We start from the raw sequence: 21,719 nt of genomic DNA, 5'->3' as shown, positions 1-21,719 counted from the left end.
CAGTGGCTCAGGTAGTGCAGCTCATCCAGGATGGCACATCAATGCGAGCTGTGGCAAGAAGGTTTGCTTGGTCTGTCAGCGTAGTGTCCAGAGCATGGAGGCGCTATCAGGAGACAGGCCAGTACATCAGGAGACGTGGAGGAGGCCGTAGGAGGCAACAACCCAGCAGCAGGACAGCTACCTCCGCCTTTGTGCAAGGAGGAGCACTGCCAGAGCCCTGCAAAATGACCTCAGCAGGCCACAAATGTGCATGTGTCTGCTAAACGGTCAGAAACAGACTCCATGAGGGTGGTATGAGGGCCCGACGTCCACAGGTGGGGTTGTGCTTACAGCCCAACACGTGCAGGACGTTTGGCATTTGCCAGAGAACACCAAGATTGGCAAATTCGCCACTGGCGCCCTGTGCTCTCCACAGATGAAGCAGGTTCACACGCAAATGTGACAGACGTGACAGAGTCTGGAGACGCCGTGGAGAACGTTCTGCTGCCTGCACATCCTCCAGCATGACCGGTTTGGCGGTGGGTCAGTCATGGTGTGGGGTGGCATTTCTTTGGGGGCCGCACAGCCCTCCATGTGCTCGCCAGAGGTAGCCTGACTGCATTAGGTACCGGGATGAGATCCTCAGACCCCTTGTGAGACATTGCTGGTGCGGTTGGCCCTGGGTTTCTCCTAATGCCAGACAATGCTAGACTCATGTGGCTGGAGTGTGTCAAGTTCCTGCAAGAGGAAGGCATTGATGCTATGGACTGGCCCGCCCGTTCCCGACCTAATCCATTGAGCACATCTGGGACATCATGTCTCGCTCCTTCCACCAACGCCACGTTGCACCACAGACTGTCCAGGAGTTGGCGGATGCTTTAGTCCAGGTCTGGGAGGAGCTCCCTCATGAGACCATCCGCCACCTCATCAGGAGCATGCCCAGGCGTTGTAGGGAGGTCATACAGGCACGTGGAGGCCACACACACTACTGAGCCTCATTTTGACTTGTTTTAAGGACATTACAGTAAAGTTGGATCAGCCTGTAGTGTGGTTTTCCACTTTAATTTTGAGTGTGACTCCAAATCCAGACCTCCATGGATTGATGAATTTGATTTCCATTGATCATTTTTGTGTGATTTTGTTGTCAGCACATTCAACTATGTAAAGAAAAAAGTATTTAATAAGAATATTTCATTCATTCAGATCTAGGATGTGTTATTTTAGTGTTCCCTTTATTTTTTTGAGCAGTGTATATATAAATAAGTCTTCTGAGATTGTTATTATGGAACTCTCCCCTTTTTGATCCCTGTAAATCTCTCTCTTTTCGTCCAAACAAGCTGGGCTAAGTGGAACCTCCTTGTTTAAAACATCCACTATCCCACTCTAAATGTTTAGAGACGTTTGGCCAGGAAGTAATGACAAAGTGAAAAAATAGACAATATTTCTCCCCTGCAGAAAGACTGTCTGAATGACTCAACATGATCATTTTTTTCATAACGGAGAGAGTGTGATAGAGACAGAGATGATAGAGAGACGGAGATACAGACAAAGTGCTAGACTATAGTTTCTCTGTAGTGTAAAATGATACATCCTCACCAAGACAGGCAGTGTGAGGAAACAGGCTTAATCTGTGACCATAGCAATGTGTGGGAGACCAGGTAAAGTCACTGTGGCCATAAGAAGGTCCACTTGTTTTCTAGGGAGTTGGGCCTCATGTTTTCTGCATGCTGATTTGCTCTGACCAGATGACCACAAGACCAAGACCTCTGAATATGGCTGACTACTGTACCAGGCCTACCTCACACTACTGCAGTTATGTTGAGCAGGGGAGCGTTAGGATGACTCATTAGAAATGCTGGATAAACAAACATCCCTGCACTGTGTGTTTGGCCCAAGTCCAGAGGGGATAATGATGGAAACCTTAAACGGCTGGAGTCATTATGCATCCTCAATCAGACATGCTCTCTGGATGGGTCATTATGTATAGGCAGGAAGGAGCATACGCATGAACACACACAGATACACGTTATTTATTTCCCTCATCTGTTCTTTATCACATGCACACATACTCCTAATTGCATGCACGCACGCACGGACACACACAAACACACACACTCAGGCTTATCACCCCAGTACAGAGGACCTGGTGATGGAGAATTCATGCCAGAGAGATCAGAATGCAATTAAAAGTGTGACCACACACTTACACTTCTTATTTCATACTCCTCCCCTCAGGCACACACTGTGTTGTGCCATGTCCTCGTGCCGCCTGGCCATCGACAGACACTCTCCAGAGCCACTTAAAACGAGGCACAATGACAGGCTGCCAGTCCCAGCAGGATGCCAGGCACAAAGCCTGTGCCCACACAGTCCCACAATGCCAATTGACCCATCTCATGGTGACATGAACCAGTACTCTATAGACTGTGGAATCAGTGTAGAATCATCCACAGTCTGGACATGAGCCAGCACTATACATGCATGAATACACCAGGAGCAATTCAGCTCAATAGCGGAGGTGCATAACAGAGTTGGTTAGTCCGGACCTTACCAGGGCCCCAGTTGGTAAACTCGGCCCTGTGTGAGTACAGTTCTCATTCGGTCCCTCAGGATCTCGTGTAGCACAGTGTTTGGCCAATCTATTACGTCTCATTGATGATGCAGGAGTGCTGTTGCCGCCTCCGCTGTTGAAGAGTGTAACCCAATGCTTTTGAGGAAACGTGGAGGAATTAGGTAGAACTAGTACTACTAGCGTTCCGAAAGCACACTAATGCTCCAGCTGTGTTACATTACAGATCTCAGACCAGCTGCTGGACTCACAAACACACACATATATATATATATATATATATACACACACACACAGATGGCGCCGACACACACACACACACACACAGATGGCGCCGACAGAGATGGTCGCCTCGCTTCGCGTTCTTAGGAAACTATGCAGTATTTTGTTTTTTTAATGTATTATTTCTTACGTTGTTACCCCAGGAAATCTTAAGTCTTATTACATACAGCCGGGAATAACTATTGGATATAAGAGCAACGTCAACTTACCAATATTACGACCAGGAATACGACTTTCCCGAAGCGGATCCTCTGTTTGGACCACCACCCAGGACAATGGATCGGATCCCAGTAGGAGACCAAAAACAACAGTCTTCTGGTCAGGCTCCGTAGACGGGCACATCGCTCCCGAGTATACTACTCGCCAATGTCCAGTCTCTTGACAACAAGGTAGACGAAATTCGAGCAAGGGTTGCCTTCCAGAGAGACATCAGAGACTGTAACATTCTATGTTTCACAGAAACATGGCTCACTCGGAATATGTTATCAGAGTCGGTACAGCCACCCGGTTTCTTCACGCATCGCTCCGACAAACAAACATCTCTCTGGTATGAAGAAGGGCGGGGGTGTATGCCTTATGATTAACGAGTCGTGGTGTGATCATAACAACATACAGGAACTCAATACCTTTTGTTCATCTGACCTAGAATTCCTTACAATCAAATGCCGACCGCCTTATCTACCAAGAGAATTCTCTTAGATTATAATCACAGCCGTGTATATCCCCCCCAAGCACACACCTCGACCGCCCTGAAAGAACTTCATTGGACTCTATGTAAACTGGAAACCATATATCCTGAGGCTGCATTTATTGTAGCTGGGGATTTTAACAAAGCTAATCTGAAAACAAGGCTCCCTATATTTTATCAGCATATCGAATGCGCGACCCGGGCTGACAATGTTCTGGATCATTGCTACTCTAACTTCCGCGACGCATACAAAGCCCTCCCTCACCCTCCTTTCGGCAAATCTGACCACGACTCCATTTTGTTGCCCCCAGCCTATAGACAGAAACTAAAACAGGAAACGCCCATTCTCAGGTCTGTTCAACGCAAGTCCGACTAATCGGATTCCACGCTTCAAGATTCCTTCGATCACGTGGACTGGGATCTGTTCCGAATAGCCTCAGACAACAACATTGATGTATACACTGATTCAGTGAGCGAGTTTATTAGCAAGTGCATCGGTGATGTTGTACCCACGTTGACTATTAAAACCTTCCCCAACCAGAAACCGTGGATTGATGGCAGGATTCGCGCAAAACTGAAAGTGCAAAACGTTGCTTTTAATCATGGCAAGGCGACTGGAAACATGACCAAATACAAACAGTGTAGCTATTCCCTCTGCAAGGCAATCAAACAAGCTAAGCGTCAGTATAGAGACAACGTAGAGTCGCAATTCAACGGCTCAGACATGAGACGTATGTGGCAGGGTCTACAGTCAATCACGGATTACAAAATGAAAACCAGCCCCGTCGCGGACACCAACGTCTTGCTCCCAGACAAATTAAACAAATTCTTTGCTTGCTTTGAGGACAATACAGTGCCACTGACACGGCCCGCTACCAAAACCTGCGGGCTCTCCTTCACCACGGCCAATGTGAGTAAGACATTTAAACGTGTTAATCCTCGCAAGGCTGCCGGCCTAAACGGCATCCCTAGCCGCGTCCTCCGAGCATGCGCAGACCAGCAGGCTGGTGTGTTTACAGACATATTCAATCAAACCTTATCTCAGTCTGCTGTTCCCACATGCTTCAAGAGGGCCACCATTGTTCCTGTTCCCAAGAAAGCTAAGGTAACTGAGCTAAACGACTATCGCCCCGTAGCACTCACTTTGAGTGACTAGTCAAGGATCATATCACCTCCACCCTACCTGACATCCTAGACCCACTCCAATTTGCTTACCGCCCAAATAGGTGCACAGATGACACAATCGCAATCACACTGCCCTAACCCATCTGGACAAGAGGAATACCTATGTAAGAATGTGTTCATCGATTACAGCTCAGCATTTAACACCATAGTACCCTCCAAACTCATCATTAAGCTCGACCCTGGGTCTCGACCCCGCCCTGCGCAACTGGGTCATGGACTTTCTGACGGGCCGCCCCCAGGTGTTTAGGGTAGGAAACAACATCTCCCCCCCGCTGATCCTCAACACTGGGGTCCCACAAGGGTGCGTTCTTAGCTCTCTCCTGTACTCTCTGTTTGCCCATGACTGCGTGGCCATGTACGCTTCCAACTCAATCATCAAGTTTGCAGACATCACTACAGTGGTAGGCTCTGATTACCAACAATGACGAGACGGCCTACAGGGAGGAGGTGAGGGCCCTCGGAGTGTGGCGCCAGGAAAATAGCCTCACACTCAACGTCAACAAAACAAAGGAGATGATCGTGGACTTCAAGAAACAGCAGAGGGAGCACCCCCCTATCCACATCGACGGGACAGTAGTGGAGAAGATGGAAGTTTTAGTCCGCAAAGTTGGCAACACTACTACCACCCCCCCCCATTCTGGCTCTGGTAGAATTCTGTGACCCTGCCCTGTGAGCTAGCACGTGTCTCCCAGGGTCTGGTTAATCCTGTTATTCACCATCGCTTACAGACCCACAGCCCTGTTAAACGTAGGCTCCATGTACACACAATATATACACAGTGGCTGGCTGGCCATCTCTGCTGGATCAACACACTGATGTGTTTTGTAGCCTTCTCTCCCTGTGTGTCTGTCTCTCTCTTTATTCTTTCTCTCTTCTTTCTGTCTCTCTCTCTCTCTTTCTGTCTCTCTCTTTCTCTGTCTCTATTTCTCTCTGTGTGTCTCTCGCTATCTGTGTGTCTCTCGCTCTCTGTGTGTCTCGCTCTCTGTTGTGTGTGTGTTGTCTCTCTATCTCTTCTACCGTCTTTCTCTCTCGTGTGTGTGTCTCAGAGGTTGACCGATTAATCGGAATGGCCGATTTAATTAGGGCCGATTTTCAAGTTTTTCATATCAATCGGTAATCGTCATTTTTGGACCACCGATCAATCGGCCGATTTACATTGCACTCCACGAGGAGACTGCGTGGCAGGCTGAGCACCTGTTATATGCGAGTAAAGCAGGAGCCAAGGTAAGGTGCTAGCTAGCATTAAATGTATCTTATAAAAAACAATCAATCTTATTAACATAATCACGAGTTAACTACACATGGTTTGATATTACTAGTTTATCTAGCTTGTCCTGCGTTTGCATATATTCGATGCGGTGCCTGTTAATTTATCATTGAATCACAGCCTACTTTGCCTAACGGGTGATGATTTAACAAGCGCAATCGTGAAAAAAGCACTGTCGTTGCACCAATGTGTACCTAACCATAACATCAGTGCCTTTCTTAAAATCAATACACAAGTACACTGCTCAAAAAATATAAAGGGAACACTTAACACACACATGTAACTCCAAGTCAATCACACTTCTGTGAAATCAAACTGTCCACTTAGGAGCACAACTGATTGACAATAATTTCACATGCTGTTGTGCAAATGGAATAGAAAAAAGGTGGAATTATAGGCATTAGCAAGACACCCCCAATAAAGGAGTGGTTCTGCGGGTGGTGACCACAGACCACTTCTCAGTTCCTATGCTTCCTGGCTGATGTTTTGGTCACTTTTTGAATGCTGGCGGTGCTTTCACTCTTGTGGTAGCATGAGACGGAGTCTACAACCCACACAAGTGGCTCAGGTAGTGCAGCTCATCCAGGATGGACATCAATGCGAGCTGTGGCAAGAAGGTTTGCTGTGTCTGTCAGCGTAGTGTCCAGAGCATGGAGGCGCTATCAGGAGACAGGCAGTACATCAGGGAGACGTGGAGGAGGCCGTAGGAGGGAACAACCCAGCAGCAGGACCGCTACCTCCGCCTTTGTGCAAGGAGGAGCACTGCAGAGCCCTGCAAAATGACCTCCAGCAGGCCACAAATGTGCATGTGTCTGCTCAAACGGTCAGAAACAGACTCCATGAGGGTGGTATGAGGGCCGACGTCCACAGGTGGGGGTTGTGCTTACAGCCCAACACCGTGCAGGACGTTGGGCATTTGCCAGAGAACACCAAGATTGGCAAATTCGCCACTGGTGAATTCACAGATGAAAGCAGGTTCACACTGACACATGAGCACATGTGACAGACGTGACAGAGTCTGGAGACGCCGTGGAGAAACGTTCTGCTGCCTGCAACATCCTCCAGCATGACCGGGTTGGGCGGTGGGTCAGTCATGGTGTGGGGTGGCATTTCTTTGGGGGGCGCGCACAGCCCTCATGTGCTGCGCAGAGGTAGCCTGACTGCATTAGGTACCGAGATGAGATCCTCAACGCCTTGTGAGACCATATGCTGGTGCGGTTGGCCTGGGTTTCTCCTAATGCAGAACAATGCTGACTCATGTGGCTGGAGTGTGTCAGCAGTTTCTGCAAGAGGAAGGCATTGATGCTAGGACTGGCCCGCCCGTTCCCCGAGACCTGAATCCAATTGAGCAATCTGGGACATCATGTTCGCTCCTTCCACCAAACGGCCACGTTTGCGCACCAAGACTGGTCCAGGAGTTGGCGGATGCTTTAGTCCAGGTCTGGGAGGAGTCCCTGCATGAGACCATCCCGCACCTCATCAGGAGCATGCCCAGGCGTTGTAGGGAGGTCATACAGGCACGTGGAGGCCACACACACTACTGAGCCTCATTTTGACTTGTTTTAAGGACATTACAGTAAAGTTGGATCAGCCTGTTAGTGTGTGTTTTCCACTTTAATTTTGAGTGTGACTCCAAATCCAGACCTCCATGGATTGATGAATTTGATTTCCTTGATTCATTTTTGTGTGATTTTGTTGTCAAGCACATTCAACTATGTAAAGAAAAAAGTATTTAATAAGAATATTTCATTTCATTCAGATCTAGGATGTGTTATTTTAGTGTTCCTTTATTTTTTTGAGCGGTGTATATAAACGAATGGCCGAGGTGTATGGTGTTGAAAAAATATAATCGGTCGCCACGGTCTCTCTCAGTCGCTCACTCTCTCTCTCTGTTCTCTGTTTCTCTCTGTTCGCTCTCTCTGTGTCTCTCTCTGTCTCTCTACCTCTCTCGCTCTCCCTCTTTCTGTGTGTGTTGTGTGTGTGTGTGTCTCTCCCTGTCTCTGTGTGTCTCTCGCTCTCTGTCGGTGTGTCTCTCTCTCTCTCTCCATCTCTTCTTCTGGTGTGTGTGTGTTTCTTGTGTGTGTGTCGTCTGCTCGTGTGTGTGTATCTCTCTGTGTGTGTCCTCTCTGTGTGTGTGTGTCTCTCTCTCTTTGTGTCACTGCCTCTTCTCCTCTCTCTGTGTTCACTCTCTCTCCTCTCTCTGTGTGCTCACTTCTCCGCTCCTCTCTCTGTGTGTGTCGTCTCTCCCTCTCACCTGTTTGTGTCTCTCTCTGTTCTCTTTCCCCTCTGTGTGTGTCTCTCTCCTCTTCTCGTCTGTGTGCTTTTCTCTTCCTCTCTCTGTGTGTGTGTGTCACTCTTCTCCGTCTCTCGTGTGTCACCTCTCTTCCTCTTCTGTGTGTGTCTGCTCTCTCTTCGTCTGTGTTGGTGTTCTCATCGCTCTCCCTGTTTGTGTCTCTCTCTGTCTCTTTCCCTCTGTGTGTGTCTCTCTCCATCTCTCATCTCTGTGTCGCTCTCATCTCCTGCTCTGTGTTGTGTGTACGTCTCACCTCTCCCTCTCTCTTGTGTGTCACTTCTCTCTCCTCTCTCTGTGTGTCTCTCTCTCTCCTTCTCTGTGTGTGTTCTCTCTCCTCTCCCTGTTTGTGTCTCTCTCTGTTCTTTCCTCTGTGTGTGTTCTTCTCTGTGTGGTGTGTGTGATGTCTTCTGTTTCTCTCTGTCTCGCTCTCTCTGTGTGCGCTCTCTCTGTGTCTCTCTCTTTACTGTGGTTGTGTGTGTGTGTCTTCCGCGTCCGTGTGTCGCTCGCTCTCTGTGTGTGGTGTTCTCTTCGTTCTCGTCTTTGGGGTGTGTGTGCTGTGCTCTGTGTGTCTTCTCTCTGTGCTGCTCTCTCTCTGTTTGTGTGTAACTCTCTCTCCTCTCTCTCTTTGGGTGTGTGTGGTCTCTCGTGTGTCTCTCTCTGTGCCTCTCTCTGTGTGTGGTGTGTCTCTCTCTCCTCTCTGTGCTGTTGTGTGTGTCTCTCTTCCTTCTCCGTTCGTGTGTGTGTCTCTCTCTCCTCTGTGTGTGTGTGGTGTTCTCTCTCTCTGTGTGTCTCTATCTCTGTTCTCTCTCTCTTTGGGTGTGTGTGTGTGTGTGTGTCTCTCTGTGTGTCTCTCTCTGTGCCTCTCTCTTGTGTGTGTATCTCTCTCCTCTCTTCTCCGTGGTGTCTCTCTCTTCTGTGTGTGTGTGTGTCTCTCCTCTCTGTGTGGTGTGTGTCTCTCTCTTCTGTGTGTGTGTTTCTCATCTCCTCTGTGGTGTGTGTCTCTCTGGCTCTCCTGTTGGTGTTCTATCTGTGTCTCTCCTCCTTTGGGTGTGTGTGTGTCTCTCTGTGTGTCTCTCTCTGTTGCTCTCTCTTCTCTGGACTCTCTCGTTGTTCTCTCATCTCTCTTTGTGTGTGTGTGTGTCTCTCTCTGTGCTGTGTGTGTGTCTCTCTCTCTGTGTGTGTGTGTCTCTCTCTGTGTGTGTGTGGTCTCTTCTCTGTGTGTGTGTTGTCTCTCTCTCTTCGTGTGTGTGTGTGTGTCTCTCTCTTCCTGTCTCTTTCTCTCTCCCACTGTGTGTGTCTTCTCTCTTGCCTGTCTCTCTCTCCTCCTCTCCCTTGTGTGTGGTCTCTCTCTCTGTCTCTTCGTCTGTGTGTGTCTCTTCAAACGCTCTCTCTCTCATGTGTGTCTCTCTCCTGTGTGTCTTCTCTTCTGTGTGTCCTTCTCTCGCTCTGTGTGTGTCTCTCTCTCGCTCTGTGTGTGTGTCCTCCATCTGTGTCTCTCTCCTCTCTTGTGTGTGCCTCTCTCTATCTGTGTGTGTGTGTGTATCTCTCTCCTCTCCTCTCTCCCGTGTGTGTTCTCTCTCTCTCTCTGTGTGTGTGTCTTCTCCTCTCTTGGTTGTGTGTGTCTCTCTCTCTGTGTGTGTGTGTGTGTGTTCTCTCTCTCTCTCTGTGTGTGTGTCTCTCTCCTCCCTGTCTCTCTCTCTCCTCTCCCTGTGTGTGTCTCTCTCTCTGTTCTCTTCCCTCTGTGTGTGTCCTCTTTCTCTGTGTGTCTCTCTCACACGCTCTCTCTCCTGTGTGTCTCTCTCTCTGTATGACTCTCTCTGTGTGTCTCTCTCTCTCTCTGTGTCTCTCTTCTCTCTCTCTGTATCTCTCTCTCTCTCTCTGTGTCTCTCTTCTCTCTCTCTGTGTCTCTCTCCTCTCTCTGTGTCTCTCTCTCTCTCAATTTCAATTAAATTCAATTGACTTTATTGACATGGCAAGTTCAATTATTACTTCATTGTCAAAGTATACATATAGATATAAATATATATATATATATAATATATATATATATATATATATATAATAAATGGTGAGACCAACAGCAATAATAATAGTAGTAGTGGACATGGGATTACCATTAACAACAACTACAACAACAATATTAATCAGAACAACAATACATTAAAGCAACGTAGTAGACCAGTGTCAACATGACTGAGAAGACACATGGTATGAAAGACAAAACAAAACAAGATGGGAAATATTTTTATTTATTTTTTTTTATTTTTTATTTTACCGTTATTTTACCAGGTAAGTTGACTGAGAACACGTTCTCATTTGCAGCAACGACCTGGGAATAGTTACAGGGAGAGGAGGGGGATGAATGAGCCAATTGTAAACTGGGGATTATTAGGTGACCGTGATGGTAGAGGGCCAGATTGGGATTTTTTTATTATTGACATTACATTGCACTTTTCACTGGCTGTCCTCAAAACACATATTTGGCTGCCAAAACTGCACATTTTGGCTTTTCACCAATAAATATTTGATTTTTTCTTAATCTTTTATAGTTTCAAATTCTTTTGTATTGAATTATAATTTTGGGGGAAGAAATATATTCTCTTAGGTCTGAGTATTTGTCACAGTGTAATAGGAAATGCAGCTCTGTCTCTACCTCTCCCTGGAGCAGAGTGAGCACAGCCTGTCCTCTCTGGGCAGCCAGGTTTGTCTGTGACGACCAGTCTCTATTAGCCAGACTGTCCTCTCTGGGCAGCCAGGTTTGTCTGTGACGACCGGTCTCTATAGCCAGACTGTCCTCTCTGGGCAGCCAGGTTTGTCTGTGACGACCGGTCTCTATAGCCAGACTGTGCTCACTGAGTCTGTACCTAGTCAGTGTTTTCCTCAGTTTTCTATCAGTCACAGGAGTGTTTTTCATGTTCTGTTATTTCTGGTTTGCTCTTATGCTTCTTTAGATTAGCCAATGAGGCTAATTTGTCAAATTATAAAGTTTATGTTCCAAATGGCCAAATTTACACCTTCGTTGCTGAAGGAGAATGTTAAGGCTAAAAAGTTGTCCAGGAGAGATTGTATTTTTTGGCTACTAATTGCTTTTTGGTAGATGTCTGTACTGTTTGCACTCCATCTATAGGCCTGTTTAGTACCATGTAATTTATTGGGCCGTGATGCTTCATGGTTGGGTTCTGCTCTTCTCAGATACACTGTGATTTTACTGTGGTCTGAGAGAGTGGGCTGACTGTGAAGGCTCTGAGAGACTYTGGGTTTAGGTCGGTGAGGAAGTARTCTACAGTGCTGCTRCCAAGGGATGAGCTGTAGGTGTACCTACCAAAAGAGTCCCCTCTCAGCCTRCCATTGACTATGTACAGACCCAGTGTTCGACAGAGCTTTAGGAGCTGTACTCTGTTTTTGTTTTTCACTTTGTCATAGTTGTTTCTGTGGGGAGGGAAAGGTTGTTGCTTCCTGRTAGGTGTTTATTCCCATGACTGTTAATAGTGTCTAGTTCTTCTGCTGTTCTAGCATTCAGGTCTCCACAGACCAGTACGTTGCCTTGGGCCTGAAAGTGACTAATCTCCCCCTCTAGAATGGAGAAACTCTCTTCGTTGAAGTAGGGTGATTCTGAGGGGGGAATGTATGTGGCACAGAGGAAGACATTTTTATCTGTTAAGACAGCCTCCTTGTTGATTTTTAACCAGATAAAGAATTCTCCTGTTTTGATCAATTCGATTGAATTAATTAGTTCAGATTTATACCATATTAGCATTCCCCCTGAGTCTCTGCCCTGTCTGATTCCTTTTAATTTAGTGGATGGTATGATTATCTCCCTATAACCTAGTAGACAGCCAGTGTAAACATCACCTCTGCACCATGTTTCCTGTAGTACTACAATATCAACATCATCCATTTCTTCAAGAAGTCTGGGTTTCTGCTCTTTAGCCCAAAAGCAGAGGACTTCCAACATGCAACGTAAAAAGATTTCATAACTTTTTATTTCTTTTTATTTCTTTTTATTTTACAACTATTAAAATAGTTTTTTTCAATTGAAGTAAACTCTTATTTTGCAAATGTGATTTGTTTATCATTTAAGATAGAATTCGTGTCATGCCACTTGGGTGGATGTAGTGTGAGGATGGTGGAGTTCTTGTGCTCGTCTTACCATGACCCTCGGCCTATCACATGTGAGCATAGTAGACTCGGCATTTGTTTAATGTCACTCATTTGGTTGGTGGGGGCTGGGCCAGTTGCTCCTTTCACAGCCTGTGCATAGCTCTGCCTGCTGGGCTGTGGCTCCTCCAAGTGTGGGTCTGCGGTGGGGGGCAGGGGGGTGGGAGGCCTCGTCTGGGTGGCTCTGAAGCTGGGCTGGGGTGGTCTGTGCTGCGCTGGCTGTGGTGGGCATTGAGGTTGGTGGTGCTGTGGTCGTGGCTGGAGGTTCCAGGGTGCTGGTCCGGGGTGTTGTCTCGGTGATCTCGGCGGGGTGGAGATTGCTCCGCTGTTCCTAGGTGGAGAGGTCAGGCTGCGGTTTAAAGCGACGTCCTTGAGAGTCTTGGCAAGGATGGGGACTGTCTCCCTGTACAGGTGAACATGGTCATAGAGACAGTCCAGATCGAGGGTGGGATGGTGGGCCAGGTGTACATTGGGTCGCAGGGCGCAGTCCGGCTAGAGGCTGGCGTTTATTCTTTGGATTGTGGCAGGGTGGAAGTCCTTCCTCTGTAGAAGGGTTGACACCACAATTCTTGAGTTGGGGAAGATTGCGGAGGCCTTCTCAATCACTCCCCGTAGTGAAGTCGCCACCCTCTCCTGCTGAGCACGCAGGTCGTTGCTTCCGGTATGTATGATTATGTGGCTTGGCGACCCGTGATGGGCCTTATCAAGCAGCTCCATGGCACTCTGCATTGTTGGGCACAACACCTTTCTCGTTTTGTGTCTAGGGAAAAGTTTATTCTCCTGAACAAACTACCCATTTCAGTCCATCAACAGGACGATGTCAGCCAGTGTGTCCTCTGGTCTGGAGGGGGCAGAGGGGGGGCTGGTGGGTGTTGGAGCTGGGGTGTGGCTTGTCTGTGTCGGTGCCGCTGTCAGTGGGAGGCTGTTCTGTGGGTTGGGGAGGAGGGGTGCAGCAGGCAGGACTCTCTCTTGAGTCCGTCTCTCTCTTGCTGAACCTCTTTCAGCTGTGTTGCAAGGCTGCTGTCCTGCTCTGTCCTCACCTTGGTTAGGAGCTCCTCTACGGTGTGGTTGTCTGGTTGCTGTTTGCTCACGCTCTCCCTGAGCAGGACCACCTCCCCCTCCAGTTTGGTGAACTCATCCCTCATGGCAGCCATGGTGGTGAGGAGGGCCTGAGCCTGCTCTGCACTGAGGGGGTCGCTCTCCTCCTGGGGCGTGTCCTCCACTATGGTGGGAAGAGAGGTGCTGGATGTGCCTTTTTGGGTGGGGATAGTAGGGGTGAGGGTGGTGCTGGTGGAGTTTGTCTTGTGGGAGGGCATGTCACTGGTGGTGTCCTTCTCTCTCTCTGCTCTCTCCTTAATGGTCTGAAAGTCTGTTTCAAACAGCCTAATGTTACCTTGCACCATAACAGTCCCAGTCTTGTAGAGGTTGATTGTTATCATGGTGCTGTCAGGGTCATCTGTCTCTATGCTTTTCAGCTTCCACCCATTACAGATTCCCTCTTTCTTTATGGATGGGTAGTGAGAGCACACTGCTGAGCGCCATGCATTTGGCTGGTCAGTGAGGAAGATGAGATTACTCACATCACCGTTTTTGTAGAGGTCTGCAAAAAGGGTTTCTGGCCTCCCCTTTAGTAGTGTCTGTTTAAAAGCTTTCCTCGTTGTGTCATTTTTGGCCTCTGGAGGGTAGAGCATGGATTCAGCGCTGAGGGGGAGTGGGGACATAGTGCCTGTGGGCTCTGCTACTATTGCTGCTGCTGCTCTGTTCCGCTGCCCCGTTGCCATAGCAACCAATTTGTTTGTCTGCTGCTGTTGCTAGCTAGCGCTAATTTAATTCAAAAACAAGCAAAAAGAGTGACAAATCTTCACACAAAAAAACTGAAGATATGTTTAAAGTTAGTCCGTGCTCCTTTTTGGTTTACTCACTCAGTGTGGTCGTTTGATGAAGTTGTATTAACTCCCCTTGCTAGGTTTGTTCTAGCTTGTTTCTTCTGGCTAGCTTGTTAGTCTGCTGGCTAGGTCTTTGTTGTGTAGCTAGCTAGAGTCAACTTCTTAAATGGAGGAAAGGCAGACAATGGAACAGGGATTTTTCAAAATAAGAGGCACTTCCTGGTTGGATTTCCTCAGGTTTTCGCCTGCAAAATCAGAGCTGTTATACTCGCAGACAATATTTTGACAGAGTGTTTTCTATCCTAGTCTGCCAATTATATGCATATTCTAGCATCTGGGCCTGAGAAATAGGCCGTTTACTTTGGGAACGTTATTTTTCCAAACATAAAAATACTGCCCCCTAGCTTCAAAGTTACTTTTTTTTCTATTCTGAATTAATAGAGTTGTTGTTCATGTTGAGCATGAGCCTCTCTCTCTCTCTTTCTCCTCTCCCGTGTGTGTGTCTCTCTCCTCTCCCGTGTGTGTGTCTCTCTCCTCTCCCGTGTGTGTGTCTCTCTCCTCTCCCGTGTGTGTGTCTCTCTCTCTTCGCGTGTGTGTGTCTCTCTCCCTCCTGTCTCCCCCGTGTGTGTGCCTCTCCCTTGTTCTTCTCCTCTCCGTCGTGTCGTGTCTCTCTCCTCTCCCGTGTTCGGTCTTCCTTCGTGGTCTCTCTCCTCTTCCCGTGTGTGTGTCTCTCTCTCGCCCGGTGTGTTCCTCTCTCCTCTCCCGTGTGTGTGTCTCTCTCCTCTCCCTGGTTGTGCTCTCTCGCTCTCCGTGTGTGGTGGTCTCTCTCTCTCCCATGTGTGGTGTTCTCTCCTCCCGTGTGTGTCGTCTCTCTCCCTGTGTGCTCTCCCTCTGTGTGGGTCTTCTTCTCGTGGTTCCTCTCTCCTCATCCCGTGTGGTGGTGTCTCTCTCCTCTATCCCCAGTGTGTGTGTTCTCTCCTTCGTGTCTCGCTCTGTTGTGTGTCCTTTCTCTCTCTGTGTGTCTCTTTCTCCTCTCTGTGAGGACTTTCTTCTTGTGTGTCTCTTTCTCTCTCTTGTGGTTTTCCTTCTCTGTGTTCGCTTTCTTTGGGTGTCTCTCTCTCTCCTCCCTGTGTGTGTGTGTGTTGTGTCCCTCTTTTCTCTCTCTCCCTCTCTACCTTTACTCTGTTCTCTCTCTGTGTGTGGGTTGTGTCTACTCTTCTCTGGGTGTTCTTTCTTTGCTCCCTCTCTTGTTATGTCTCTCTCTCTCTCTGTCTTTGTGTGTCTCTCCTCCGCTCTCTCTCCTCTTTTCTTTCTCTTCTCTACTCTCTTTCTTCTTTCCTCATCTCCTCTCCTCTCTTTTCTTTTCTCTCTTTTCTCTCTCTCTCTCTGTCTCTCTCTCTCTGCTCTCTCTCTCCTGTTCTTCTCTCTTGTCTTTGTGTGGTCTCTCTTCTGTCCTCTGTCTCATGTCGTCTTTTTCCTCTCTCTGTGTCTATCTCTCTTCTTCGTCTCTCTGTGTCTCTCTCTCTCTTTCTCTCTCCTCTCTGTGTTCTTTCTCGAGTCTGTTCTCTCTCTCGGCTGTGTCCTCTTTCTCTCTTTCTCTCTAATCTCTGTGTCTCCTTTCTCTCTTTCTCTCTTCTCTGTGTCAATCTTTCTCGTCTTTCTCTCTCTCTCTGTGTTCTTTCTCTCTTTCTGCTCTCCTCTGTGTCTCTTTATATGCTGCTCTCTTTCTCCCTTCTCGCCTGTGTGGTCTCTTTCTTCATCTCTCTCCTCTCTCTGTGTTCTTTTCTCTTCTTCTGTCTCTTTCTCTTCTTTCTCTCTCTCTCTGTGTCTCTTTTCTCCTCAATCTCTCTCTCTGCTAGTGTCTCTTTCTCTCTTGTTCCTCTCTCTCTGTGTCCTCTTTCTGCTCTTTCTTCTCTCGTTGTGTTGCTTTCTTCAATCTTTCTCTCTTCTCTGTGTCCTTTCTCTCTCTCTGCTCTCTCTCTCTGTGTCCATTCTTTCTCTTTTTTCTCTCTCCTCTGTGTCCTTTCTCTCTTCTCGTCTCGCTGTTCTCTTTCTCCTCTGCCTCTGTGGTCCTCCTTTCTCGTTTCTCCTTTCCTCTCCTCTCGTCTCTCTATCTTTCTCTGTCTGTGTCCTCTCTTTCTCTCTCTCGTGTCTTCTCCTCCTCGCTCTGTGTGTCTGTGTGTGTGTGTCTCTCTCTCTTCCTCTATGTCGTGATGCGTCTCTCTCCGTATCCGTGGTTGTCTTTCCTCTCTCCCTCTCTTCTGTTGTGTCTCTCGCCTCTCCCGTGCTGTGTTCTGCTCTCTCTGTGTCTCTCTCTCTGCGTGTTTGCTCCTCTGACTGTGTGTCTCTGTCTCTGTCGTCTGCTCTCTTTCTTCCTGTGTGTGTGTCTCTCTCTCTCGGTGATGTGTGCTCTCTCTCTCTCCTGTGTGTGTGTCTCTCTCTCTCTTTGTGTGTTTCTCTCTCTCACGTCTTTGTGTGTGTCTCTCTCTCTGCTTTGTGATGTGTCTCTCTCTCTCTGTTGTGTGTCTCTCTCTCCTTCTCTCTCTCCATCTCTCTCTCTCTCTCTCTCGTCTCTCTCTCTCTCTCTACTCTCTCGTTCTCTCATCTCTCTCTCTCATCTCTCGTCTCTTGCGTTCTACTATAGTGTGTCTGTGTGTGGTCTCTCTCTCTCTCTCCTCTCTTGCGTCTTCTCTATAATGTGTTCTGTGTGTGTGTCTCTCGTCCTCTTCTTCTCTCTCTCTGCGTCTCTCTATATGTGTCTGTTGTGTGTGTACTCTCATCTCTCTCTCTCCTCTCTTGCGTCTCTCTATTAGTTGTTCTGTGTGTGTGTCTCTCCTCTCTCTCTCTCTCTCTCTGCAGTCTCACATCTCTATATGTGAGTCTGTGGGTGTGTTGTCTCTCTCTCCTCTCCCTGTGCTAGGCTACCTGCCTGTCTGGGAGTGTAGCTATCAGTTACTTGGCACGGACCTCTTGTGATAGCTACAGTACCAGTCAAAAGTTTGGACATACCTACTCAACACAACTGATTGGCTCAAACGCATTAAGAAGGAAATAAATTCCACAAATTAACTTTTAACAAGGCACTCCTGTTAATTGGAATGCATTCCAGGTGACTACCTCATGAAGCTGGTTGAATGGCAAGAGTCTGCGAAGCTGTCAAGGCAAAGGGTGGCTACTTTGAAGAATCTCAAATATAAAATACGTTTTGATTTAACATATTTTTGGTTACTACATGATTGAATGTGTGTTATTTCATAGTTTTGATGTCTTCGCTATTATTCTACAATGTAGAAAATAGTAAAAATAAAGAAAAACCTGTAGATGAGATGTAGCACTGTACAAGTCATTTAAAATAGATGTTCACTATCAAATCTCCTTTTTACATCGTTGAGTATTTTCTCACAATGCATTTTTGAAAGATACTCAATGTTTGTCAAGCCAATTGTAGTTTTCATGCATAACAGCCACAAATGGAGGCATTGCGCCACAATGAGTTAATCAATAGATTGTCAGTGTAAGAAAGCTTACCTGTTCCCTTTCAGTCACAGATGCACCAGTGATCCTTAAAAAGGAAAGGTAATGTCATTTGTCATGGTCAAGGACAATCACCAGACAAAGCAAGTCTAAGACGAGCCAGACTGTAATCCTCTATTGAAAGGAAATAGGGAGATGAATGGTGCACTTGACTGGACACACACGCGCAAACACAACACCGCCAAGTGTACAACACACACAAACACACATATGATGTCAAGCAGACGTGCATGCACACACACACACACACATTGTGTAATAGAATCGCACCTATTGAACGAACTGGTGCTGGAAATGGACAGGTGTTTCATGTCAAAGCAATTGTTTACACACTCTATAGTCCATTTCCCCCTGAAGAGTTGGTCCATAATTTAGCAGGTTCCTTTCTCGTTTATTCAGAGTGAGAGAGAGAGATGTAGAGAGAGGGAGAGAGGGAGAGAGGGAGCTCAGTAGTTGTAGGAGGAGATGGACATAGTAAGATCCACAACTACTGAGCTCCGTATGTCCAACCGGGGGGGTGGGGGGTGGGGGAATACAGCGACATGAATTGGCTGATTTGCGTCCCAGTAGTGGAAAACATAATTGCTGGCTAGCATTCCTTTCTGTATAGTCTGTGTCAGAAGGTCAGCGAGACAGGGACACTGGGGATGTATCTCAATGGTCATAACATGCATCCTGTCCTTGTACCCGTTCCCTCATCCGCACTGAACTTTAAGAATAAGACAGGTAAAAGAATAAGACAGGTAAACGAATAGGACAGGTAAAAGAATAGGACATGTTGCCTCCTGAGTGTTAAAGAATAGCACAAGAATAGGATAGGTACAATAATTGAGCAGGTGAAATAATTGGGAAGGTAAAAAAATAGGACAGGTAAAAGAATAGGACATGTTGCTTCCCGAATGGCGCAGTGGTCTAAAGCACTGCTAGCTGTGCCACTAGAGATTCTGGGTTCGAGTCCAGGCTCTGTCGCAGCCGACCGGGAGACCAATGGGGCGGCGCACAATTGGCCCAGCGTCGTCCTGGTTAGTGCACGCTGACACACTCGCCAGGTGTACGGTGTTTCCTCCTAGAGGCTGGCTTCTGGGTTAATTGGGCATTTGAGTCAAGAAGCAGTGCGGCTTGGCAGGGTCGTGTTTCGGGGGACGCCCGGCTCTCAAACCTTCGCCTCTCCTGAGTCCATACAGGAGTTTCAGCGATGAGAGAAGACTGTAACTACCAATTGGATATCATGAAATTGGAGACAAAAAGGGAGACAAAAATAAAGAATAGGACGTGTAAAATAATATGAAAAGTTGAAAGGGATAAGCCAAACACAGGGATAAGCCAAATATCTTAGACTCTCATATCTCTCAGATCAGCAAGGGAGAGGAGAGGAAGATGGGAAGCCATGGTAGCGATATCCCTGTGTTGGAAAGAAAACACTTTGGTTTAAGGCCAACACGACCCTTGGCTGACCACGGTGTTAAACAGGCATGGACAACTGAGGTCCAACAATGTGAGGAAGACCACCAGATAGAGCTGAAAATGAAGAGTATGAGAAAAGAAAAGAGAGCTATTTATTACTTTATTCTACCTTCCTAGGTAATTATTATTTTATGCTGACTATAACCGTTTGCACCTTTTGGATGATATCCTCAATGATCACTTTAGAGTTACTGTATGATACTTTGGGAAGATTATGAGTGAAGGAGACTTTTGCTCGGTCATAAACCACACATTTCTGTCCTGCGAGAGGGACAGCTTGTTTCTGGTACTCGGAGACATATAATCCCGTATTAGATTGACAATATATCCCAGCCAAACATGAAAATAGTCAAACACAGCATGAGGCCTCCTCTTTATCTTCATCCAACTAGAGTCAGATCAGGCCAAGACTTTGTCATGGTTTAAGACCCTTTTCAGACTATTGTGCTGACCCCAACCGTGCTATGTTTTTTTTTTTTTTACATAGACGTTTCGAGTACTAAGTGCATTTTTAACGGTACACTTTGGGATTTTGGCAATAAGGCCCTATATCTACTTCCCCAGAGTCAGATGCTAGCAGGTACCCATAGATTTTCAGTCATTGTGCTAATGCTAGTTAGCATTGGCTCACTATAGCACCTCTAACTTTCTTCATACTGGACACAGACATAAACATAAACATCAGTCCATCTGATTCTGGGGGGAAATCGCGAAGTATCACTAAGTGAATTTGTTTGTCATAGAGGAAAACAAGTTTATTTTATCCCCTAGATAATATTTTGTAGATGCTAAAGCATGGAGGAATGCATTTTTTAAGGTTGATTATGGTTGCAAAAGGTGAAGCAGGTAATCCACCCTCTCCTAGTCAGTTGTTCTGGTTTTGATCAGCAACATTCACAGTGATGTTACAGAACATTGGGTGCTGTTTCAGTCGCTCCGGGAAATGGGTCACTACCTGACTTCCCTGCGTTTTGGAAACATTTGGAGTTATTAACGCTGCAGGAGAACGTTTGGTGTATTTGGTTTCCCTATGCTTTAGTGAGCAGTTGCTTTGTGCTAGCTATGCTAATGAGGCATTTTGGTTCTGACAGACTAACTCTTCCATAATGACCTGGCAGTGTGGCCCTGAGAGCTCTGGCTCCAATTCATTACCCACACAGGACTAGTAGGGCATCATAATGATACACTATCACCTCCTAATCATTCTGCAGCACTAGTTCAAATGACAGTGAAAAGCAGGGATTATTATGTCTGGTGATGTGTGTGTGTGGTTTTTAGAGACACGTGAACAAACATGGATGTACTCCACAGACGTCCCCCAGAGTGCATTATGTTAATAGTCTGTGTGCTGTAGATCTGAGTCTTACTCATTATTCCCAAACTGGAGGAAATTTCTTCAGAAGGAAAACATAACCGACCGTTTTTATTGTACAAGCTCAGAGAGCGTTTCTTTTGCTGAGATTTTCTCAATGTTGCACTATCCATAATGGCCTATTTGCAATATTGTAATGTGTAATAACAAATTGTTTGTTTTTTCCAATGATCTTTTGGAATGAGTGTATCATGAGTTTGATCCCTCAAAGGGATATGGATGTCTTTCAATTCTCGAATAAAACCAGACCAACTTAGGAGGATTGAGAGGCTGTGTGAACGTATAATAATTCTGATTCCATGATAATAATTATGCCTGATTTAATGAAATTACATTTTTGGTCATAGAGGCCTTAAACAGAGCTGTTTTTGAGAAAGAGTTGATTTCTGTTGCAGCTGGACCTGTGCAAGGATACGGACACCGGGCCCAGGCCGCCCAGCGCAAATTCGCTGATGACATCGACTGGTCCTATGCGGGTGAGTGTGGAGTGGACCACGAGTTTGGTTTAATTTTCAATGTCTCTCTCAATGGGATACATTAGAATAAATACAAGATGTAGAGCAAATGTATCTTTCGTCTCTCTGTGTTTCATAATTTTCCTTCAAGAGGCTGAATGTATCTCACCGGAGAAAGCATCAGAGCAAGCGAAACAGAGCCTTTCTGTATGTGTAGGCCATCTATCTGATGCTGTCTGGTCCAAAATAGTATGACGTTGTTGCCGCCCGCAGCATTGAATGCAAAGGAAGCCAGCAACCATTTGGCCTCCCTTGATAAATGTTTTTAATAATAATAATACCCAATCAGCATTGAGCTAAACCGAGTGAGCTCAACTGTGAATGGTCCTGGCTAGGGCTTGTTATGGTGACCATATTACCGCCACACCGGCGATCACGAGTCATGACCGCAGTCAAATTCCTTGTGACCATTTAGTCACGGTAACTAGGCTTCTCCAAGCTCTGAAGCTGCTGATGGTCATTAGTAGCCTACCAAACTTGCTATTCTGGCTGGTACTCAGCACTCTATTGTCACTCGAATCACTCTG

General features: G+C 46.7%; 1 protein-coding gene across 4 annotated transcripts in view; it reads left to right on the top strand.

The window, feature by feature from the left end:
- ptprz1a (protein tyrosine phosphatase receptor type Z1a) overlaps positions 1-21,719 on the top strand; it is a 114,349-nt gene that overhangs the window by 23,438 nt on the left and 69,192 nt on the right. For all 4 annotated transcript variants that reach the window (XM_023998799.2, XM_023998798.2, XM_023998797.2 and 1 more), the window contains exon 2: positions 21,073-21,153. In XM_023998799.2, coding sequence (XP_023854567.1) covers positions 21,073-21,153 — 81 coding nt within the window. The remainder of the gene's footprint in view (positions 1-21,072; positions 21,154-21,719) is intronic.

Source organism: Salvelinus sp. IW2-2015, linkage group LG13 (genome assembly GCF_002910315.2).
Source record: "Salvelinus sp. IW2-2015 linkage group LG13, ASM291031v2, whole genome shotgun sequence".
Lineage (NCBI taxonomy): Eukaryota > Metazoa > Chordata > Actinopteri > Salmoniformes > Salmonidae > Salvelinus > Salvelinus sp. IW2-2015.
This window is presented reverse-complemented; position numbering and strand designations above follow the sequence as displayed.